The sequence below is a fragment of the Rhinolophus sinicus genome, linkage group LG09, assembly GCF_036562045.2.
Source record: "Rhinolophus sinicus isolate RSC01 linkage group LG09, ASM3656204v1, whole genome shotgun sequence".
Lineage (NCBI taxonomy): Eukaryota > Metazoa > Chordata > Mammalia > Chiroptera > Rhinolophidae > Rhinolophus > Rhinolophus sinicus.
The window spans coordinates 63,881,967-63,903,870 of record NC_133758.1 but is presented as its reverse complement, the minus strand read 5'-3'; the positions used below and the strand labels follow the sequence as shown (position 1 = coordinate 63,903,870).

The window sequence follows — 21,904 nt, the reverse complement described above, 5'->3', positions numbered from 1 at the left end:
TTCAGGCCTTTACTCTCCCCCTTGTTATGTTTTGGTTGCCACTAATTGTCCCTGTTGATGGTGGTCGAATAGCCTCCTTTAGTATTTCTTGTAGTGCAGGTCGTGTATTAGAAAATTCCCTCAGCTTCTGTATGTCTGAAAAGGTCTTTATTCCTCCTTCATATCTAAAGGATATCTTTGCTGGATATATTATTCTTGGCTCGTAATTTCTCTCTTTCAATAGTTTGAATATTTGGTTCCACTACCTCCTGGCTTGTAGAGTTTCTGCTGAAAAATCTGCTGATAGTCTAATGGGCTTTCCTTTGTAGGTGACCGTCTTTTTTCCCCTGGCTTCCTTGAGGATTCTTTCTTTGTCATTGATTTTAGACAGCTTCAATTCAATGTGCTTTGGAGAAGGCCTGTTGGGATTGAGGTAATTAGGTGTTCTATTTGCTTCTTGGATTCAAGGATCCAGTTCTGTCCACAAGTTTGGGAAGTTCTCATCGACAATTTGTTTGAATATATTCTCTGTTCCCTTCTCTCTTTCTTCTCCTTCTGATATGCCCATTATTCTTATATTGCTCTTTCTGATGGAGTCAGAAAGTTCTTGTAGAGTTCTTTCATTTCTTTTAAGTCTCAAGTCTCTTTCTTCTTCCATCCGTGTCATTTCCAGGTTTCTATCTTTGATGTCACTGATTCTTTCCTCCATCTGGTCAACTCTACTACCTAAGCTGGCTATTTCATTCTTAATTTCTTCTATTGAGTTCTTAATCTCCAGAAATTCTATTTGGTTCTTTTTTAAAATTTCAATCTCTTTCATAAAATGCTCATGTTGTTCTTTGATTGTGTTTCTGAGTTCTTTAAACTGCCTTTCTGTGTTTTCTTGTATCTCGTTGAGTTTTTTCAGAACTGCAATCTTGAATTCTCTGTCATTTAAGTCACATATTTCCCTATCTTTAAGTTCCTTTTCAGGAGACTTTTCACTTTGTTTCTGAGCTATCTTGTTGCTTTAGTATTCATGGCAATTACTGATTTATTATTTCTCTTCCCAGATATCTACAGGAGTGGCTTCTGCAACGGGTTGACAGGAAGAGGTCTTTCTTTTGTTTTCCAGTACTTGTTGGTAGAATGTTTTATTTTCTCTCCGACTGTAGCCTTTTTTTCTCTCTCACACGGTAGTGCTATGTTTTCTCTGCACTATTCCAGCTTCTCATACAATGGGGGGATTCCCTCGGAGATGGGCTTCTCCTCTGTTAATAGTTCGCCTGGGTCACAGGGCGCAGTGTCCGTGTGGGGATGTGGAGAGCTTTTGAAGTTCTAAAGCTCTTCTTGCACCACATTCAGAGTCTGTGTGTTTACGCAGTTCTGTTTACCCCTGCAGGGATCTGCCCAGATAGGTGGGGACAGGGGCGGGGTGAGTTGTGAGAGGTGGCACAAAGTATGGCGGCGACCACCACCACAGCTGGTCCCGTTTACACAGCTCCCTTCCCTTTGCTGGAGCTAGTTGGGCTGCAAATCTGTGTCTGTGGTCCACAGTTCTCAGAACAGCAAATATTCTGTTCTTTTGATCTGACACTGCTACTGTTCTGTTTCTAGTATTGGGCAGTTGGGTCGGGGCGAGCTCTGGGAGGGTAGGGAGGCGGCGGGTAGTCTCAGTGTCTAAGGCTTCTGTTCTCTGCTCGGCAGTGAGGGCTTAAGCCACCATATTCAGCCTTCTTCCCTCAGTCTTTGCTCTGAGGTCTCTGCCGTGAGCATTGGGTTCAGCCATGTTATATGCTGTGCCCTCAGCCCTGTGGGCCATAAGCGGAGCCCTAGCAGTCCGAGTTCTTCTCTCTCCTGCAGCTGCGGTAGCTCCGGGATGCGGCGAGCTCGGAGCACTGAGCTAGATCTGCGTCCTGCGCCCGCACAGCTCCGTCTCTGCACTTCTCCCTTCCCTCCTCCCCTGTTTGCTCAATTTGCCTACCTTTAGGTGAATTAAGTAGTGGGCCTCTTCGTGTTGCCTGTCTGCTGTGCAGGGTGTCCTTTTTGGAGTTATAGCTGTTCCATTTGTTGTAAATTCCAGGGGAGATTTCCAGAGGCTCACCTCACGCCCCCATTTTGATCACGTCTGTGTGTCTCACTGTTAACACATTAAATAATCGTAAATCCCAATGACATTAAATTCTAAATTTACTGATTCAAACTACTACAATACATGTTTTGCCAATAATGATAGTTAGAAAGCTGCCAGAAGTTTCCAATTTTCATAGCATTGTTTTCCTTGCAGTTACTTGCTTTTAACATTATTTAGTAGTGTTGTAAAATGGTTAATATAGTTTATGTGTGGGCTTCAGAAAAGGAAAAATTAGCTTCTGTAAATGAATGGCATAATGAGTCAGGAAGTGAATGAATGAATGTATCAATGAGATGAAGTGTTAAATGTAAGTTTTTTAGGTATTTGGTACAGTGAGAGCCTTAGCAGAATTCAAGGTAGTGGAAAATAGGAACTGTCAGATGTAACTGTGACTGATAATGATGCTGATGATAATTTCGATAGCTAATTTTTAATGGGTACTTATCGTTTGCTGGGTACTGTTCTAGTATCTTTACATATATGGGTCAAGGATTGGATTGTCAAATCAGACTGACATGAATTGTGGATGTTAATCATCATTAAGGTTTACTTGTAATTTCAAGGATACAGCAATGAAAAGACACAGGAGAAGCAGAAAGAAGTCCTGGAAATTGAGAGAGGTCCCCAGATCCTTTCTTCCCACAACAGACAAAACTTTCAATCACAGAGCAGTAGCTAAGATTTCTAATGACATACATGGGTTACTTCATACAAAAGAGAAGAATGCTGCAGGCTGTGAAACATCTCCATTTTATACTCAGATAATTGCATAGCTTATTCCCCATACCCATAAATAATATCTGCTATACTTCTTAGACCAATAAGAATTCTAGGTTTGTTTGCCATAGTAATTTAGTAATTCTAACTCAGGAGTATCCTGATAAAAGCCTTATGTGGGTAAGTGCTTTCTTTTTTTTTTTTTTAAAGCAAATATCATTAGTATATTTGCCAGTTATTAGCATGCTTATAAGGAGATTACACCTTCTCTCCACCCCAGCCTCCTCCCCAACATGGGAAAAATATACTACTTTAACTCTTTCCTCACCAACAGATTGACTCGTTTAAATTCAAGTTCAATTATTTACTATTTTAGTATAAACAAGATAAAATATATTAAGAAGGAACTTCAGACATGTTTAAAAAAATCTTTTATTTCATTTGCTTTGGTTTAGTTTGGTTGGTAGAGGGTGGGGTGAGAAATACAGTAAATATACAGTAAATATAAATATATCCTTACCACCAACAGATATCTATAATAGTAGTTTGTTGTATTTCTTGCATGTTTGTGTGCGTGTGTGCATGTGCACGTCATATGTAGTTCTTTCCTCTATTTGACCTTGGAATATTTGAGAAATCATAGATGGTTTTAATTTTAAATTTTCTCTGTCTTTTTCCAACCCAAATCTTAAATTAGGATGGCGATCCAGTTCGTCCAGGAGTGGCCATGACTGATCTTGCCACTGGCCTGTATGCATGTGGAGCCATTATGGCTGGATTGATACAAAGATATAAAACTGGAAAAGGACTGTTCATTGATTGTAACCTACTGTCATCTCAGGTACCAATCCAAATAACATTTTAGATGGTGGTGTAAAAACATGTATCTGGGTTATATTCTTTCATATCAAATTCAATGGGTGCATCTGCAAAAATAAAAACAAAACAGAAAACACCAAAAAACTGTTTTGTTTTGGTGTACTTAATTGTTGTCATATTAAAATAAATGGACCATGAAGATTTTGTTGTATGTAGATATTGCTGTTGAACTAGATTTTAAGGACTGTAATTAAATAGGTCTATTACTACTTGTAAAATGAGAATACGGTTGTTTCTATTTTATTGTAACATGAATTTGTAACTTCTTTACTTTTTGTGTGCCATGGACCTTTTGGGTATTCTGGTGAAGTCTGTAGACCTTTTCTCAGAATTATGTTTTTAAATGTATAAAATGGTATACTTAGGATTACAAAGGAAGCTAATTATATTGAAATGTAGTTATTTCAGTGTAAAAACCAATTTTGTGTTATACCACATATAATTTTTTATAAACACATCAAACCGCAAGTTCTCTCAGTGGGTCCAATAACTGTTGCAGTTTTGAGGTAGTGTTGAATATTAACGACATTTAAGATACATGCAATAACTGTAATATACAAAAACGTATATGACGTTTATTGGTGATGAAGTCATAGGTACTGCTAATACTCATGTGGTTTGTTGCCTACATTTGTAATTGAAGAAAATGCTAAACTTTATTTAGATGTTGATGAAAATAAAGATATATATATTTTTCCATTCAAGTCAATTAGTTCCCAGAATTCTTTCCATGGACTCCAGGTTACCTGGTTTAGGTAGTTATCAATTATGTTATGCTAAATTCTAAGCTAGTGGAATAAAAAGGTTAACTCACTCTCAAATGGACATTTTACCTCTTTTTTACTGGAGCAAAACCAGCTGCTATACCATATATGGAAGTTGATTCTGACTAGGTAATTTTTCAGGGATAGAAAAAAAGAAAATGTCTAATTTGTAAAAGGAGACATTTTACTGTGGGAAAAGTCACTTTATAGAGAGAGAACTCTGTTGGGAATTAAAGATTTAAATGGTATACATGGGAAAATAGTAAACTTAGAGCAGTACTTTGGAGATTTTTTTCTCTTAGATAAAATTAAGGAGGTATACACAGGGCTAAAGACATCAATATGAATGAAGGTGAAATACTGTGTATATGTTTTCAACACTAGTTTTGAGACAGTCAGAATTTTAATGGTTATATAAAAGGGCAAAGGAATCTCTCCAAATGAATGATCTCTCTCCTTAACAGAGAAACACAAATGTTAGTTGTGGGAATAAGCTGAAGTTTTTTTCTTACTTCCACTAGTTTTGTAGCTGTAAGGAACCTGACATAGGTTAAGTGACTGGTTGAAGGTTGCATGTGCAGTTAATGCCATGAAAATTTCACGGGTGTGTAACCTGTGCAGTCACAGAGGGCCTGAGGCTTAGTTTAATTGTTCTGTTTACATTGCCTTGAAATTCTTAATAACTTTGAACAAGAGGCCCTACATACATTATTCATTTTGTACCAGTATTTGCAAATTTTGTAGCTGGACCTGGATTTGGGACTCTACTAGGTCTGCAGATCTCTACCTAGACTGCTTTACTTCTATGTCAATGATGAATTAGCTTTGGAAAAATTACCTTTTTAGCGTATTGTTGAGTTTAATTCTCTTCTAGCACCTAACACAGTAATTCACAGAATGGAAGTCTATGGTTCCCTGGGAGTTGTTGGTTCAGGTAGGTGTTTCAGAGTGAGGGTATAGTAAGTGCAAACATATGCATACATACGCATACAGACATACATGCCAGCCGTTTTTATTTTTACATTCTAGCCATTTTGGGTGTGTGTCTATAATTGTTGTTTATGTTGCTCCTTGAGACTGTCAGTTTCATAAGTGCAGGAATAGTATTTGTTCTTGCTTACAGTGGTATCCTCAAAGCCCAGCCCAGTATTTGTCAAATAGCAGGCTCACCCAATCTTTTGAGATCAGATGGAGAACTGTATTACCAATGGGTAGGTCTCATTAGCCACTAGGTTTGCTAGGGAAGATTAGAAAAAGGTAGAAAACCATTGACTTAGGATACGTACTTGAGATGATTTGCTTTTGGAAAACATCGTAGCAGTGATTTAGCCTGTTGTGCTTCAGCTAACCTAGTTGGAGGTTGCTAAGATTATTAGTGTATCTAAGACTCATTAACTACCTTTTTAAAAATTGAGGTATAATTGACATGTTACATTAAATTAATTTGAGGTGTACACCATAGTGATTTGATATTTGTTTGTACTGTGAAATGATCAAAAGTTCTAATTAACATCCATTACCATACATGTTACAATTTCTTTTTTTGTGTGATGAGAACTTTTAAGATCTATTCTCTTAGCGACTTTCAAATATACAATTCATTAATAATAACTATAGTCACCATGCTGCACATTACATCCTTATGATTTATTTATTTTATAACTGGAAGTTTGTACCTTTTGATCCCTTTTACCCATTTTGCCTATACTCACTGCCACCTCTGGCAACCTCCAATCTGTTCTCTGCATCTGTGAGCTTGGTATTTTTTAAAAACTTAAAAAAAGTTTTTTTGTATAGATGTTCCCCTACGTTAAGTAGATAACATTTGAACTTAATTTTAGCTGCCTGGAAAATGATTGTGATTTCATACAGTGGTAAAAAACATACCTTTCCAGTCCTTTTGATTGCATTACATAGGATGACAAATGAATGATTGTAACATTTAATATCAGTTGCTAAAAATGAAATTTTGTACTCCCTCTCTTAAAAGCAGTCTAGTGTACAATGGACAAACTACACTTGATTTGAATAGTAGCTAATTATTAACTCAGAGATGATTGCCTCAACCACAATAAAAGTTACATTATATACACATGACAGTTGCCGGGATGTGGTTTTTAGTGGGCACCAAATTTTTTGTAGTTTCATGGCTATAAACTTTTAACCCTTGTCATAAAATTCTTTGGTTTAAAAAAATTTTTTTTAGTCTTTATATGATTTAAAGTTGTCAACTGAAGATTGTCTAACGTCAGCATCTAAACAGTATTCTTTAGATGATATTGGTAAATAACAAGGAAGTGGGTTTGGATATGGTTCCAATTATTCTGTTGCTCTTATTCTTCTGTTGTGGCTTACAGAAATATCTTTGGAAGCCTTAATATCCTTCCTGTACTTAATTGCAACCAGGTTCCCATAATTACTACTACAATGAGTTAGTTTTTTTTTAACACCAAACTTCAGTAATTATTTTCACGTTCTTTCTCCATGTTTATAATATTGTTCATATTTAGAGTAGATAAAATTTTAACTCTCATTATTATAGCACATCTTTATTTGAATTTCAAACAAATATAGTAATCTGAATTTTATCTTTTTTTGTGTTTTTAGATACACCTCTGTTTCTGCTTTTCTTTTTTTATTCTATATATATTTTATTACAATTTCAATGAGTTATATTTTACATATCATAAAATTCACCCTTTTTCAAGTGACTATTTAATAGTTTTCAGTAATAATTGTTAATTACTAGTGGGAGAATATCTGAAAGGAGAAAAGAATAAAATGAGAGAATAAATTTCACAGTAATCTAATTTAATTCTCTTGTTAGATAGTTGGAAATAATTTGGTGCTTTTAAAATGTTTTGAAAAATAGAAATATAATTAACATCAAGATATAAAATAAATTGGAGGAGAAAGATCCATTGGTATTGACAAATATTCACTGAAATTAGATTTTGACCTTGTAGAATCCTATAGAATAATGGATTTAAGTGACTGTTCCTAAAGGTGAGTTTAAGTAGAGTTAGAACAATTTGTTTTCATTGCTAAGTTAATGGATTTCACCTTCATCTTTGTATTTTCTAGAGTCGGAAAATTTTATGTAGAATAAAAGGTAGTAATCGTATCCTTCTGTATTGGCTAGTTAATGGTGGCTCTTTGTCTGCCATAAGTTATGAACCAACTGATCCTAGTGGAATGTGTCCATTTGGCCCTAACTCTTAAACCATCATTGTAGCTGAAGGATAAGTAGCCACTAACATTGAGCATGGGGGCTTAGATTTAATTTCTAGGAAATCACTTCTTCACAGAAGCTGTATGAGGTATAATGGCGAGTAATTTTAAAATATTTTTTAGCCTAGAGTCATTACATGCCAGCAATGTATAATAAGATCTTGATTAGTTGGAGTGCTTAGCAATTTGGGCATTCTGGTTGATTTCATTTTCTAGGTGACTAAGGGCTAGAGGGAAAATGCTTTGGTTTCAACCATTTTCCATATAAAATGTTCTAAAATGCTTTAATTTACTTTTCTATTGTGGTAAATGCCATATACTAAAAATATTTTCACGTGAAGTGTTATTCTGATCTCCATTTTTTTTTAACCTATTGATATTCACTTTAGGGAGTAAGAAATTAAATCAGATCTGCTCCACCCATCTATCCAGCCATCCATTCATCCCTGTTCCTCTATACCAGAGGATACAGTAAATGATAAATAATCACGCAAGTGTCCTGCCCCATGGAATCTACATTGTAGTTGGAGATACACTCGTAGGCAGCAAACAAGTAATAAGTGATAAATTTGCAGAAGGAAATAAACATTTTGATAAAGAAAACAGAGTCACTTCTGTTAGCCAGGGCAAGATTATTCCAGAAAGAGGGAACAGTGCATGCAAAGGACTGAAGCAGGACAAAACGTGGCGTGTTCCAGGAACCGACAGAAAGCAGCCGTGACTGACTGGAAGATGTCCCCTAGAAGGTGACGTTGGCACTGACCATTCATACTTATCTGAAGAATAAACATGGAGTGTAACATTTAAACAATAACTCAATATTGTACAGTTAGTGGGCCCATTAAAAGCTAGGAGTGGTTAACAGACTGTTCTTTCTTGGGGGGAGGGAATTTCTTGGCAGGGTATGAGGTCAAGCCGGTTGAGCAAGAGTTGAGTTCTGGTGCAGTTTTGGTAGAATGAAAATAGAAACAGCACAGGACCGCAGACAGCTGTCATGTTTTCTGCCACTTGGGCAGAGTGGACACGGGTACTGAGAGGGCTGAGACAGGTTCTGGAAGAAGAGTGCTGTAATTATAGCAGAATCTTCCAAGGTGCAGTGTTGGGAGAAAGCTGTAAACATGCTGACTTTGGAGAAGGTGCTGCATTCTACAGGCTGTTTATATTCTCCACAGTTGAATTTTTGAGAGTGACTTGAATAACATAGTAAAATTTACATCACATTTACTTTATGCTAGACCCTGCTCTGAGCACATTGCATATATTTACTAATTCATTTCCCCAGCAGCTCTGTCATTCCCATTTTATTCGGTGAGTGTGTGTCTCAGAGCCAGTGAGGCGCAGAGCTGGGACCCGAGCTGTCTTGGTCCAGAGGCTGTGCTGCTCTTCTACTATCCCTAAGAGTGTAAGGCCCTCCTAGGACTTCTCCATTTATTGAGTGCCCAGTGCCAGGAATGCTGTTATTCCTGGCAATGTTCTGGTGGATAAGGATGTCTGGGAATATGTTTTAGCTCTTAAAAGGGATGTACGAAGATAATACGTCTTGGCTTGTCTTTGGGAGAATGATTTTAATAAGTAACGTGATCAACACTGAGCAATAGAATTTAACATGATGAGTGTACATTGATCTTGTATCTTGCAACCTTGCTGGGCCTAGCTTTTTTAGTTCTAAGAGTATTTTAGTGGATACGACAGGATTTTCATGTCATCTGCGAACAGAGATAGCGTTACTTCTTCCTTTCCAACACCAATGTCTTTTGTCTCTTTTTCTTGCCTCATTGCCATAGGTAGAAAGGACCCCAGTGTACTGTGGAACAGAAGTGGAAAGAACAGACATACTTTTCTTTTTCCTGATTTCAAGGCAAAAAGTTAAGTTTTTTACCAGCATGTATGATGCTAGCTGGGTTTTTTTCATGTACTTTAATCAGGTTGAAGAAGATCCCTTTACTCCTGGCTTACTGAATGTTTTTATCATGAAAAGGTGTAGATTTTGGCAAATGCAATTCCTGCTATTATCTTATTACTTTCCTTGTTTTGCTAGATTTTGGCAAATGCTATTGAGATCATTATTTGGTTTGCTCTTAATTCCTATTAATATGTTTTTGATTACTGGCTAACATTGATTGATTAACAGTTCACATTGATTAGTTTTTGTACATGTACCAATTTTGCAATCCTGGGAAAAAATCTCACTTTGTCATATTATACAATACTTTGTATGTGTTACTGTATTTGGTTTGCTAGGATGTTGCTGATCATTTTGGGGTCTGGATTCAAAAGGGGGAATTTATCTGAAGTTTACTTCTGATGTGTTTCTCAGTTTTTGGTTTTGGTGATACTCATCTCATAAAATAAGTTGTTTCCTTATCTCCTAGTTTTTGAGAGTTTGTGAAGAATCATTACTAATTCTTTAATTGTTTGATAGAATTCATCAGTGAAGCTATAAAAAGCCTGGGCTTATTATTTGTTGTGAGTTTTGTGATTACTAATTCATTTTCTCTTCATGTTATATGTTCATTCAATTTTTTCTATTTATTTTTTGTTCAGTTTTAGTAATTTGTGTCTTTGCAGGATTTTGTGCACATCCTTTAGGTTATTTAATTTATTATTAATACACTGGCATCATGTTCATATATAATTCTTTTCATTTTTATAAGGCCAGTAGAGATGTTCCCTCTTTTCTTCCTCTTTTTCTTAGAACTTGAATCTTTCTTTCTTTCTTGGTCAGTGTAGCTTAAGGTTTGTTAATTTTGTTGATCTTACCCACAAACCTACTCTGATTTTCACTGATTTTCTCTGTTGGTGTCTATATTCTCTTTCATTTATTTCTGCAATTTATTATTTTTTTTCTTGTGCTAGTTTTGGGTTTAGTTTGCTCATCTTTTTCTGATGTCATAAGGTGGAATGTTAAGTTATTGATTTGGGCCTTTTTCTTTTTTAATATAGGCATTTTCAGGTATAAATTTTTCTGTAGGAATTATTTTAGCTTCATCTCCTAAGTTCTAGTTATTATGTTTTCATTTTTAATCATCTCAAATTACTTTCTAATTTACTTTGTGATTTCTCCTTTGTTCCATTGGTTTTTAGGACTATGTTGTTTAAGTTTCACCTGTTTGTGAATTTCCCACATACCCTTCTGTTATTAAAATCCCACTTCATTTCGTTGTAGTTAGAGAACATTCTTTATGTGATTTCAGTCCTTTTAAATTTACTGAGGATTGTTTTTGGCCTAATGTATGGTCCATCTTGCAAGACGTTCCAGGTGTGCTTGAGAAGATTGTATATTCTGCTGTTGTTGTGAAGTGTCATATAGATGTCTCTTAGGTCTGATTGGTTTATATGGTAATGTTATGTGTAACATTTGAGGAATTTTTTCTAAAACAGAGGCACTATTTTACAATCCCACCAGCAATTTATGAGGTTTCCAATTTCTGTACATCCTTGCCAGAACTTTCTATTCTCTGTAATTTTTACTTTAGCTATTAAAGTGTGCAAAGTGGTTTTGATTTGCATTTTTGCATTTCAAATCTTCTGTTTCTTAGTTGATTTTCTGCCTAGTTGTTTTAGCCATTATTGAAAGTGGGGCATTTAAGTTTCATTGTTGGATTGTCTCTTCCTTTGGTTCTGTGAGTTTTGCTTTATGTTTTTGGTGCTTATATGTAAATAATTATGTATGTTTATAATTGTTATTTCTTCCTGATAAATTGACCATTTTAGCGTTATGAAATGTATTAATTTGCTTCTAGTAACAATTTTTATCTTAAAGTCTGTTTTGTCTGATATTTGTATGTACTCCATGTGTTTTTTGGTTACTATTTTCATGATGTATTATTTGCTAAGGCAGCCATAAAAAGACCATAGACTGGATGATTTAAACAACAAGATTTATTTTTCTCACAATTCTACAGGATTGAACTTTAAGATCAAGGTGTTGTCAGGGTTGATTTCTTCTGTGGGGTGTGAGGGAAGGATCTGTTCCAGGCCTCTCCTTGATGGCCATCTTTCCTTGTGTTTTCACATCATCTTCCTTCTGCACGTATCTGTGTCCAAATTTTCTCTTTTTATAAAGACATCAGTTATATTGGATTAAGGCACATCCTAATGACCTCATTTTAACTTGTTTACCTCTCAAAAGACCCTCTCTTCAAATTGGGTCAAAGTCTGAGGTGAGGTTATAACTTCAGTGTACGAAGTTTTGGGGAGAAACAGTTCAGCCTATAACACATGGTATATCTTTTTTAATTTTTTTACTTTTGCTCCTTTTGAGTCTTTGGATCTAAAGTATATCTCTTATAGACAGAATATAGCTGGATTAATTTGTTGTATGCATTTTGCCAACCTCTGCTTTTTAAAAAAATTTGCCATTTTGCTACTGTTTTCTATATGTCTTATATCTTCTTTGTTTCTCTCTTCCTACATTAATGCCCTTTTTTGTTGAATAGATATTTTCTAGTGTACTATTTTAATTCTCATTCTCTCTCTCCATGTATATGTATAATTTTCTGTGTTGCCCCGGGAATTCCAATTAGCATCTTAATCTAAGACAATCTAATTTAGATTAATACCAATTTAATTTGAATAGTATATAAAAACTTTGCTCCAATATAACTTTGCTTTCTCCACTCTTCTTTGTGCTGTTATTGTTATAGAAATTGCATCTTTATGCATTGTATACCCGTCAGCACAGATTTATCACTATAGCTATGCTCAGTTCTCTTTAAATCAGGTAGGAGAAGAAAAAAATTATAAACAAAATACATTTATACTGTCTTTTATGTTTAATTATTTTAGTTAGCTTTACTGGTGCTCTTTATTTCTTTTTGTGGATTTGTGTATTCTCTAGTGTTTTTTTCATTTCAGCCTGAAGAGACTGCTTTTGTTATTTCTTGGGGGGCAGGTTTGCTAGCAACAAATTCTTTCATTTTTTGTTTATCTAGGACTGTTAATTTCTCCTTTATTTTTGAAGGGTAATTTTGCCAGATATAGAATTCTTAGTTGACAGTGTTCCTGATCTCCGCCCCCGCTGCCCCAGCACTTTGAATATGTTATTCCATTGCTGTCTGGCATATATGATTTCTAATGAGAAATCAGGTATTAATCTATGAAGAATCTGTTGCATGTGGTGAGTTGATTCTGTCTTGCGACTTTCAAGATTCTCTCTTTGTCTCTGTCTTTTGCCAGTTTGTTTTAGATGTGTCTAGATTTGGATCTCTTTGAGTGTACCCTGCTTGGAATTAATTGAGCTTCTTGGATGTGTAAGTTAATGTTTTCCAAAAATTCAGGATGTTTGGGCGGCCGATGGCTCAGTTAGTTAGAGTGTGAGCTCTGAACAACAGGGTTGCTGGTTTCATTCCCACATGGGCCAATGAGCTGCGCCCTCCACAGCTAGATTGAAGACAATGAGCTGCCACTGAGCTTCTGGAGAGACGGCCTGATGGCTCAGTTGGTTAGAGCGGGAGCTCTCAACAAGGTTGCTGGCTCAATTCCCGCATGGGATGGTGGGCTGTGCCCCCTGCAATTAAAGATTGAAAACAGCGACTGGACTTGGAGCTGAGCTGCGCTCTCCACAACTAGATTGAAGGACAATGACTTGGAGCTGATGGGCCCTGGAGAAACACACTGTTCCCCATTATTCCCCAATACAATTAAAAATATTGGGGATGTTTTTGACCATTACTTTTTCAAATGTTTATTCTTCCCCTTTTATTCTTTCCTCTCCTCTGGGACTTCAATCTCATGGTTACTCTCACACTTTCCTTTAATTCTTTGGACAGTGGTTCTTTTAGGTCATTGTACAAATTTATGGTAGCTGATTTAAAGTCTTTATCTAGTAAGTACAACACTGGTGCTTCCTCAGAGAGTTTCTATAGACTGCCTTCTCCTCCCGCCCCCCCCCCCCCCCAACTCTGCATGGCCATAGTTTCCTATTTCTTTGAATGTTTCAGATTTTTTTTTTGGTTGAAAACTGGATATTTTAAATAATAGAATGTAGAAACTGTGGAATTCAGATCTCTCCCCTGCCCAAGGGTTTGTTGGTGTTGCTATTTGTTGTTGTTTGTTTGTGACTTTTATGAATGAATTCTATAAAGTTTTTATCCTTTGTCTTGTATACCCACTGAAGTCTGTGTTTAGTTTAGCAAAAAGCTGCTGATTAGGCAGAGAATTACTTAACTGCCTTGATACTTACCAGCATTTGGACACTCTGTGTGTGTTGAGGCAGAGTTTACAACTCTATCTTAGACTGCACTTCATGCTTGTGCAAAATCTTGAGGTTGGCTATAAGTGAAACATTAGACCTTCTCAGGTCTTTCTTGTGTATGCACACAGCGTTGCACGTGCATCTAGCCTTCTAGATGCCAGAGATATGTTGGAACTTTCTAACGTTCCCTATGGACATCTCTTTACCCATCTCTTTTAAGTTTTTGGTCAGCATCCTGTCTGCTCCAGTTGGTATTGCCTCCTTGACTAGCTGTGATACTAAACAGTTACTGCTGATTTTTTTTCACAAATGTTCTCAGATAGCATTCTGCACTAAGTTCTGGGGCAAGTCAAATAAAGCAAACCTGAAAATGGGGCTTTTCTAGGGCGCTGCCAGACAGGTTAATTAGTGACAATTTTCTGGTGATGGTGCTTTTTCATAAGCTAAATTCATTCTACTCACTTCTGTGGCTTCCAGGTTGGTAGTATTCATAACTACCTGTGAGTCTGTTGGTTTTCATGGCTACCAAAAAGTTAGGAGAGGTGGATGGTAATATGGCAACATAAGACATCATAAAGTTTGTTGTTGCTACTTAAATTGAGTTATTTTTCTGAGTTAAAATTTCTGAGTTAATTTGCTGAGTTATAAAAAAGTTGATTTAGAGAATTTTGCCAGTGTTATAATTGCTTTTATGGCACAGATACTTATTTTACCTTTTTTGGAAATTCTGTTTTTATATATACATATCTGCTATTTGTCTGTTTCCCTGGAGAACCCCAAGGTGTGTATACACACACACAGAGGGTGTCAAAAAAATGTTAAGAAAGAAAAAATTTAAGAAAGAGAAAAACATTCTAAGAAAGAAAAAAACTGTTTTAAAATTGTAACGCTCAATATACAGCGGTACCTTGGATTTCAAACGTAATCCATTTTGTAAGACCGTAAGACTGTTCGAATTCTGAAACGTTTGAAAACAGCCGACAGCTAGGCCTCAGGATCTTGCACTCAGCGGAAGCCACATGACGTGTTTGACTTCCGAGGTGTGTTCAAAAACTGAAGTATTTATTTCTTGGTTTATGGCGTTGTAAACCAAAATACTCGTCAACGGAGATGTTTGAAAACTGAAGTACTACTGTATACCGATAACAAAAGATAAATAAAGTCACATTTGACTTCTGTAATTACAAGAGGTGCTCAAAGTAGTTGCCATCAGTGTAATTTTAGTACAGTTTTTTCCTTTCATAAAATGTGTATGCATGTTTTTGGCACTCTGTATACACATACACACACACATACATACACACATATACATATGTGTGTGTGTGTGTTTGTGTGTGTATAAAATATATCTCATATCTAGTATATATATCTCATATATCATGTGTGATATGGGAAAGCCAATGGTGTACTTCATTCTGAGTCTGAAGGCCTGTGAACCAACAGAGCTGATATTCAAGGTCTAGAACACATTTGCCTTTCTTCCACGCTTTTGTTTTATTCAGGCTCTCATTGGATTGGGTGATGCCTGCTCAAATCAGTGAGGGCAGTCTTCACTTACTCTTTATTTAAATGCTGAGTTATTCTGGAAACAATCTCAGAGACACACCCAGAAATAATATTTTACCAGATATCTGGGCACCCTTTATTCTAAGCAAGTTGACACAAAATTAACTATCACAGAAATTCTACATCCATACAGTGTAATTAAAATTTTAGTAATAGCCACATTAAAAAAGGAAAAGGAACAAATTGCATTAATTTTCATTATATATTTTATTTAACAAAATATACCCAGAAGATTTTTATTTCTAAATGTGAAATTGATATGAAAATAAAAAATTAAAAAAACTTTAATTACAGTTGACATTCAATATAATATTAGTTTCAGGTGTACGCATAGTGGTTAGACATTTATATAATTTATGCAGCGACCCCCTAATTAGTACCCACTTGGCACCATATATAGTTATTAGACTATTATTGACTATATTCCCTATGCTGTACTTTACTTCACCATGACTATTTTGTTACTGCCAATTTGTACTTCTTAAAACCTTCACCATTTTCACAAGTCCTCCAGTCCCCATCTCATCTGGCAACCATCACTTTGTTCTCTGTATCTGAGAGTTTGTTTCTATTTTGTTTATTTTATTTTTTAGATTCTCTATATAAGTGAAATTAAATGGCATTTGTCTTTCTCTGTCTGACTTATTCTGCTTATAATACCCTTGAGGTCCATCTAGGTTGTTATAAATGGTAAGATTTCATTCTTTTTTATGATCAACTAATAGTCCATTGTTTGTTTATACATACACACACACACATACACACACACACACATATTTATATATAACTGCTTCTTTAGCCAATCACCTATTCATGGACACAAGGTTGCTTCCATATCTTGGCTATTGTAAATAATGCTGCAATGAACATAGGGGTGCATGTATCTTTTTAAATTCATGTTTTGGATTTCTTCAGATAAATACACAGAAGTGGAATTGCTGGGTTATAAGGTAGTTTTATTTTTAATTTTTTGAGAAACCTCCGAACTGTTTTCCATAGTGGCTGCACCAATTTGCTATTGTACCATCAGAACATGAGGGTTCCCTTTTCTCCACAACTTCGCCAACATTTATTGTCTATTGATTTATTGATGATAGCCATTCTGACAGGAGTAAGGTGATACCTCATTGTGGTTTTAATTTGCATTTCTCTGATTATTATTGACGTTAAGCATCTTTTCATATGTCTATTGGCCATCTTTCCTATTTGGAGAAATGTCTATTCAGGTCCTCTGCCCATTTTTTAATCGAATTGTTTTTTGTGTTGCGTGTGTGTGTGTGTGTGTGTGTGTGTGTGTGTGTGTGTTTGTGTGTGTGTGATGAGTGGTATGGGTTCTTTATGTATTTTGGATATTAATTCCTTATTAGAGTTATTATTGGCAAGTATCTTCTTCCATTTGGTAGGTTGTCTTTTTGTTTGCTGATGGTTTCCATCACTGTGCAAAAACTCTTCAGTTTGTTCGTTTTTTCTTTTCTTTCCCTTGCTTGGGAAGACATATCCAAGATAAATATTGTTAAGAATGATATCAAAGAGTTTACTGCCTATGTTTTATTCTAGGACTTTTATGGTTTGGGGTCTTACATTTAAGTCTTTAATCCTTTTTGAGATTATTCTTGTATATGGTGTAAGAAGGTGATCCATTTTCATTTTTTTGCAGGTGTCTGCCCAGTTTTCCCAGCACCATTTATTAAATAGACTGTCTTAACCCCATTGCATATTCTTGCCTCCTTTGTCATAAATGACCATATAGGCATGGAGTTTATTTCTGGGCTCTCTATTGTGTTCCATTGATCTATGTGCCTGTTTTTATGCCAGTACCATGTTGTTTTGAATACTATAGCCTTGTAGTATAGTTTGAGATCAGGTAGTTGATACCTCCAACTTTGTTCTTGTTTCCCAAGATTGCTGTGACCGTTTGGAGTCTTGTGGTTCCATATAAATTTTAGGATTATTTGTTCTAGTTCTGTGAAAAATGCTGTTGGTATTTTGACAGGGATTGCATTGAAAGTGTAGATTGCTTTGGATAGTATGGACATTTTTTAACTGTTTTAATACTTCCTATTCAACAGCATGATATATGCTTCCATTTATTTGTGTGTTTGTCAATTTCTTCAATGTCTTACAGTTTTCTGAGTACAGGTGTTTTAATTCCGTGCTTAAATTTATTCCTAGGTACTTAATTTTTCTGATGCAATTGTAAATGGGATTGTTTTCTTAATTTCTCTTCTGATAGTTCGAGATTCATGTATAAAAATTCAACTAATTTCTGAATATTAATTTTTTATCCTGTTTTCAGAAATTCATTTATGAGTTGTAATAGTTTTGGTGGACTCTTTAGGTTTCTTCATATATAGTATCATGACATCTGCACTTAATGACACTTTTCTTTCTTCTTTTTCAATTTTGATGCCTTTTATTTCTTTTTCTTGTCTGATTGCTGTGGCCAGGATTTCCAATACTATGTTGAATAAAAGTGGTGAAAGTGGACATTCTTGTCTTGTTCCTGATCTTAAGGAAAACACTTTTAGCTTTTCCCTGATGACTATGATGTTAGCTGTATGTTTGTCATATATGACCTTTAACATGTTGAAATATGTTTCCTCTGTTCCCACTTTGCTGAGAGTTTTTATCAAAAATGGATGCTGGATTTTGTCAAATGCTTTTTCTGCATTATTGAACAATTGTATGATTTTTATTCTTCATTTTATTTATGTGGTGTATCACATTAATTGACTTGCAGTTATTCAACCAATCTTGGATCCCTGGAATGAGTCCTACTTGATCATGGAGTATGCTCTTTTTAATGTATTGTTGAATTCAGTTTGCTAATAATCTGTTGTGACTTTCTCCATTTTTGTTCATGAGGGATGTTGGATTGCCATTTTTTATTTTTGTAATGTTTTGTCTGGTTTTGGAGTCAGGGTAATGTTGGCCTTGTAAAATGAACTTGGGAGCCTTCCTTCCTCTTTAATTTTTGATAATAGTTTGAGAAGGATTGGTGTTAATTCTTCTTTGAATGGTAAAATTCACTTATGAAACCATCTGGTCCAGGTCTTTTGGTTGTAGTGAGTTTTTTGATTAGTGATTTGATTTCTTATGTAGTAATCTGTTCAGATTTTCTGTTTCTTATTGATTCAGTCTTGGAAGATTGTAAGTTTCTAGGAATCGATCCATTTCTTCCAGATTGTTCTATTTCTTGACATATTATTGTTAGTAGTATTTTCTTATAATCCTTTGTATTTCTGAGATGTCAGTTTTTATTTTATTTCATTTCTGATTTTACTTATTTGGATTCTCTCTCTCTCTCTCTCTCTCTCTCTCTTGCTTCAAGAGTCTGGTCAAAGGTTTATCAGTTTTGTTTATCTTTTGAATGAACTAGCTCTTGGTTTCATTGATCTTTTGTATTGTGTTTTTAGGCTCTATTTCATTTATTTTCACTCTGATCTTTATTGTTTTCTTCTTCCACTCACTTTTGGCTTTGTTTGTTCTTTTTTTTTCTAGTTCCTTTAAGTGTAAGGTTATATTGTTTATTGGAGATGTTTTGTTGTTGTTTTTTGTGGTAGGCCTGTATTGCAATCAATGTCCCTCCTAGGACTGCTTTTGCTGTGTCTCATAGATTTGGGGTCATTGTGTTTTCATTTTCATTTGTCTCAATGTATCTTTTGATTTCTTCCTTTATCTCATTGTTAACCCATTCCTTGATTAATAGCATGTTATTTAGCCTCCATGTGTTTGTGTGTTTTTCAGTTTTCTTCTTGTAATGTTTTGTAGTTTCATACTTTTGTGGTTGGAGAAGATACTTGATAGGATTTCAGTCTTTTTAAATTTATTAAGATTTGTTTTGTGGCCTAATGTGGTCTACTCTGGAAAATGTTCCATGTGCTCTTGCAAGGAGTAAATATTCTGCTGTTTTTGGGTGAAATGCCCTAAAAAATATCAGCTAAATCAATCTGGCCTAATGTGCCATTTAAGGCCCCTGTTTGTTTGTTGATTTTTCTGTCTGGATAATCTGTGCATTGATTTCAATGAGGTGTTAACGTCCCCTACTATGAGTGTATTACTGCGGATCTCTCCCTTTTTAACCTTATCAATATTTGCTTTATATACTTAGGTGCTCCTACATTGGGTGTGTAAATGTTTTAGAAGGGTTACAGCCTCTTATTGGATTGATTCATTTATCATTATGAAATGTCCTTCTTTCTCTTTTGTTTTAAAATTTATTTCGGGGTCGGTCTGGTGGCTCAGGTGGTTGGAGCGCCATGCTCCTAACGCTGAGGTTGCAGGTTAGATTCCCATGTGGGCCAGTGAGCTGCACCGTCTACAGCTAAGATTGTGAACAACAGCTCTCCTGGGAGCTGGGCTGCTGTGAGCAACCGGAGGTTGGCGTGAGCTGCTGCGGGCTTCAGAGTGCTACCATGGGCTGCTGTGTGGTGCCATGGGCTACTGTGAGCGGCCGGAGACCAGCGTGAGTGGTTGGCAGCCAGCATGAGTGGCTGTGGGCTGCTCTGTGGTGCCGTGGGCTACTGTGTGCCACCATGAGCGGCCAGCGGCCAGCATGAGTGGCCGGCAGCCATCGTGAGCGGCCCGCAGCCAGTGAGAGCTGCTGTGAGCTGCTGTGAGCAGCCGACCTACAACCAGTGACTGACTGCCTCAGCTCGGGGGGAGAGCAAGGCTCATAATACCAGCAGGGCCAGGGAGCTGTGTCCTACACAACTAGACTGAGAAATAATGGCTTGAACCGGAGTGGGGTGGGGAGGCGGAAGAAAGGGGGAAAAAAAGTCTATTTTGTCTGACATAAGTATTGCTACTCCATCTTTTTTTTGGTTTCCATTTGCATGAAATATCTTTTTCCATCCCTTTACTTTCAGTTTGTGGGTATCTTTTGATCTGATGTGGGTCTCTTATAGGCAGCCTATGTATCTTTTTTCCGCTTATCCATTCATCTACCCTGTGTCTTTTGATTGAAGGAGCATTAATTCATTACCCATTTACATTTGAAGTAATTATTGATAACTATGTTGTTATTTTTAATTTATTCATAGTTTTTCTTCCTCCTCTTCTTCTCCTTTTTCTCTTCCTCCTCCTCTTCTTCCTCCTCCTCCTCCCTTTAACATTTCTTGTAATACTGACTTTTGGTAGTGGTGAACTCCTTTTAACCTTTTCTTGTCTGGGAAGTTGTTTATCTCCCATTTGATTCTAAATAATGGCCTTGTGGGTAATCTTGGTTGTAGGTCCTTGCTTTTCATTACTTAGAATATTTTGTACCAATCCCTTCTGGCCTGCAAAGTTTCTGTTGAGAAATCAGCTGACAGTCTTATGGGAGCTTCCTTTTAAGTAACTAACTGGTTTTCTCTTGCTGCTTTTGAGATTCTTTGTTTTTAACTTTCAATATTTTAATTATGATGTGTCTTGGTGTGGGCCTCTTTGGGATCATCTTGCATGGAACTCTGGGTTTCCTGGGCTTGTATGACTATTTCCTTTGTCAGGTTAGGGGAAATTTTCTTTCGTTCTTTCTTCAAATAGATTTTCAATCTGTTGCTCTCTATTTTCTCCTTCTGGTACCCCTGTGATGCACATGTTGTTACATTTGATGTTTTCCCAGAGTTCCCTTAAACTATCCTCATTTCTTTTCTTTTCTTTTTTTTATTTTTATTTTTTTATGCTGTTCTGGTTGGGTGTTTTCAGCTACCTGTCTTCCAAATCTCTTATTTGATCCTGTGCTTCATCTACTATGGTGTTGATTCCATGTAATCTATTCTTCATTTGTGATTGGTTCTTTTTTATGGCTTCTATGTCTTTGTGTAAGTTGTCAGTGAGTTTATTTATCCTTTCTCTAAGTTCACTGAGCACCCTTATAACCAGTGTTTTGATCTCTGTATTGAGTACCTTGCTTGCCTATATTTTGGTTAGTTGTTTTTCTTGAGTTTTATCCTATTTTTTTTCATTTAGGACATATTTCTTCATGTCCTCATTTTGACTGTCTCCCTATGTTTGTTTCTATGTATTAGGTAGATCTGCTATGTCTTCCAGTCTTGGCATGGTCAGCTTATGTAGTAGGTGTCCTGTAGGATCACTGATATAATCTCCCTGGTCACCTGAACCAGGTGCTCCAGGTCTGTCCCTTGTTTATCCCTTGTGTATGCCCTTCTGTTGTAGATGGGGTTTGATTTCTGTTGGCATGTCAATGGATGGGATTGACCTTCAAGTTGTCTGGCTGTGAGGACTGGCCATGACTGTAGCAGATGGCTGTTGTTTGGTGACTAACTCCACGGAGCAGGATTTGCTTTTGTTGTGTTATGGTGCCTGCTGAATCTACCCTGTGTATGTCATTTGTGGAGCTAATTAAGTGGTGCTCTGGTATGGTCTTAACCTGGCCACTGGGTGTGTTGATTCTGGGGCCTTGTTGGTGGGTCTCTGGGACAGGACAAGGTCAGTCGCTGCCTGTGCCTGGCCACCCTG

The 21,904-nt window shown here is 36.3% G+C and overlaps 1 protein-coding gene across 1 annotated transcript in view; it reads left to right on the top strand.

Annotated features, from left to right (window-relative positions):
- SUGCT (succinyl-CoA:glutarate-CoA transferase) overlaps positions 1 to 21,904 on the top strand; it is an 866,747-nt gene that overhangs the window by 109,973 nt on the left and 734,870 nt on the right. The window contains exon 8 of the mRNA XM_019710224.2: positions 3,507 to 3,650. Within this exon, the coding sequence (XP_019565783.2) occupies positions 3,507 to 3,650 (144 nt within the window). The remainder of the gene's footprint in view (positions 1 to 3,506; positions 3,651 to 21,904) is intronic.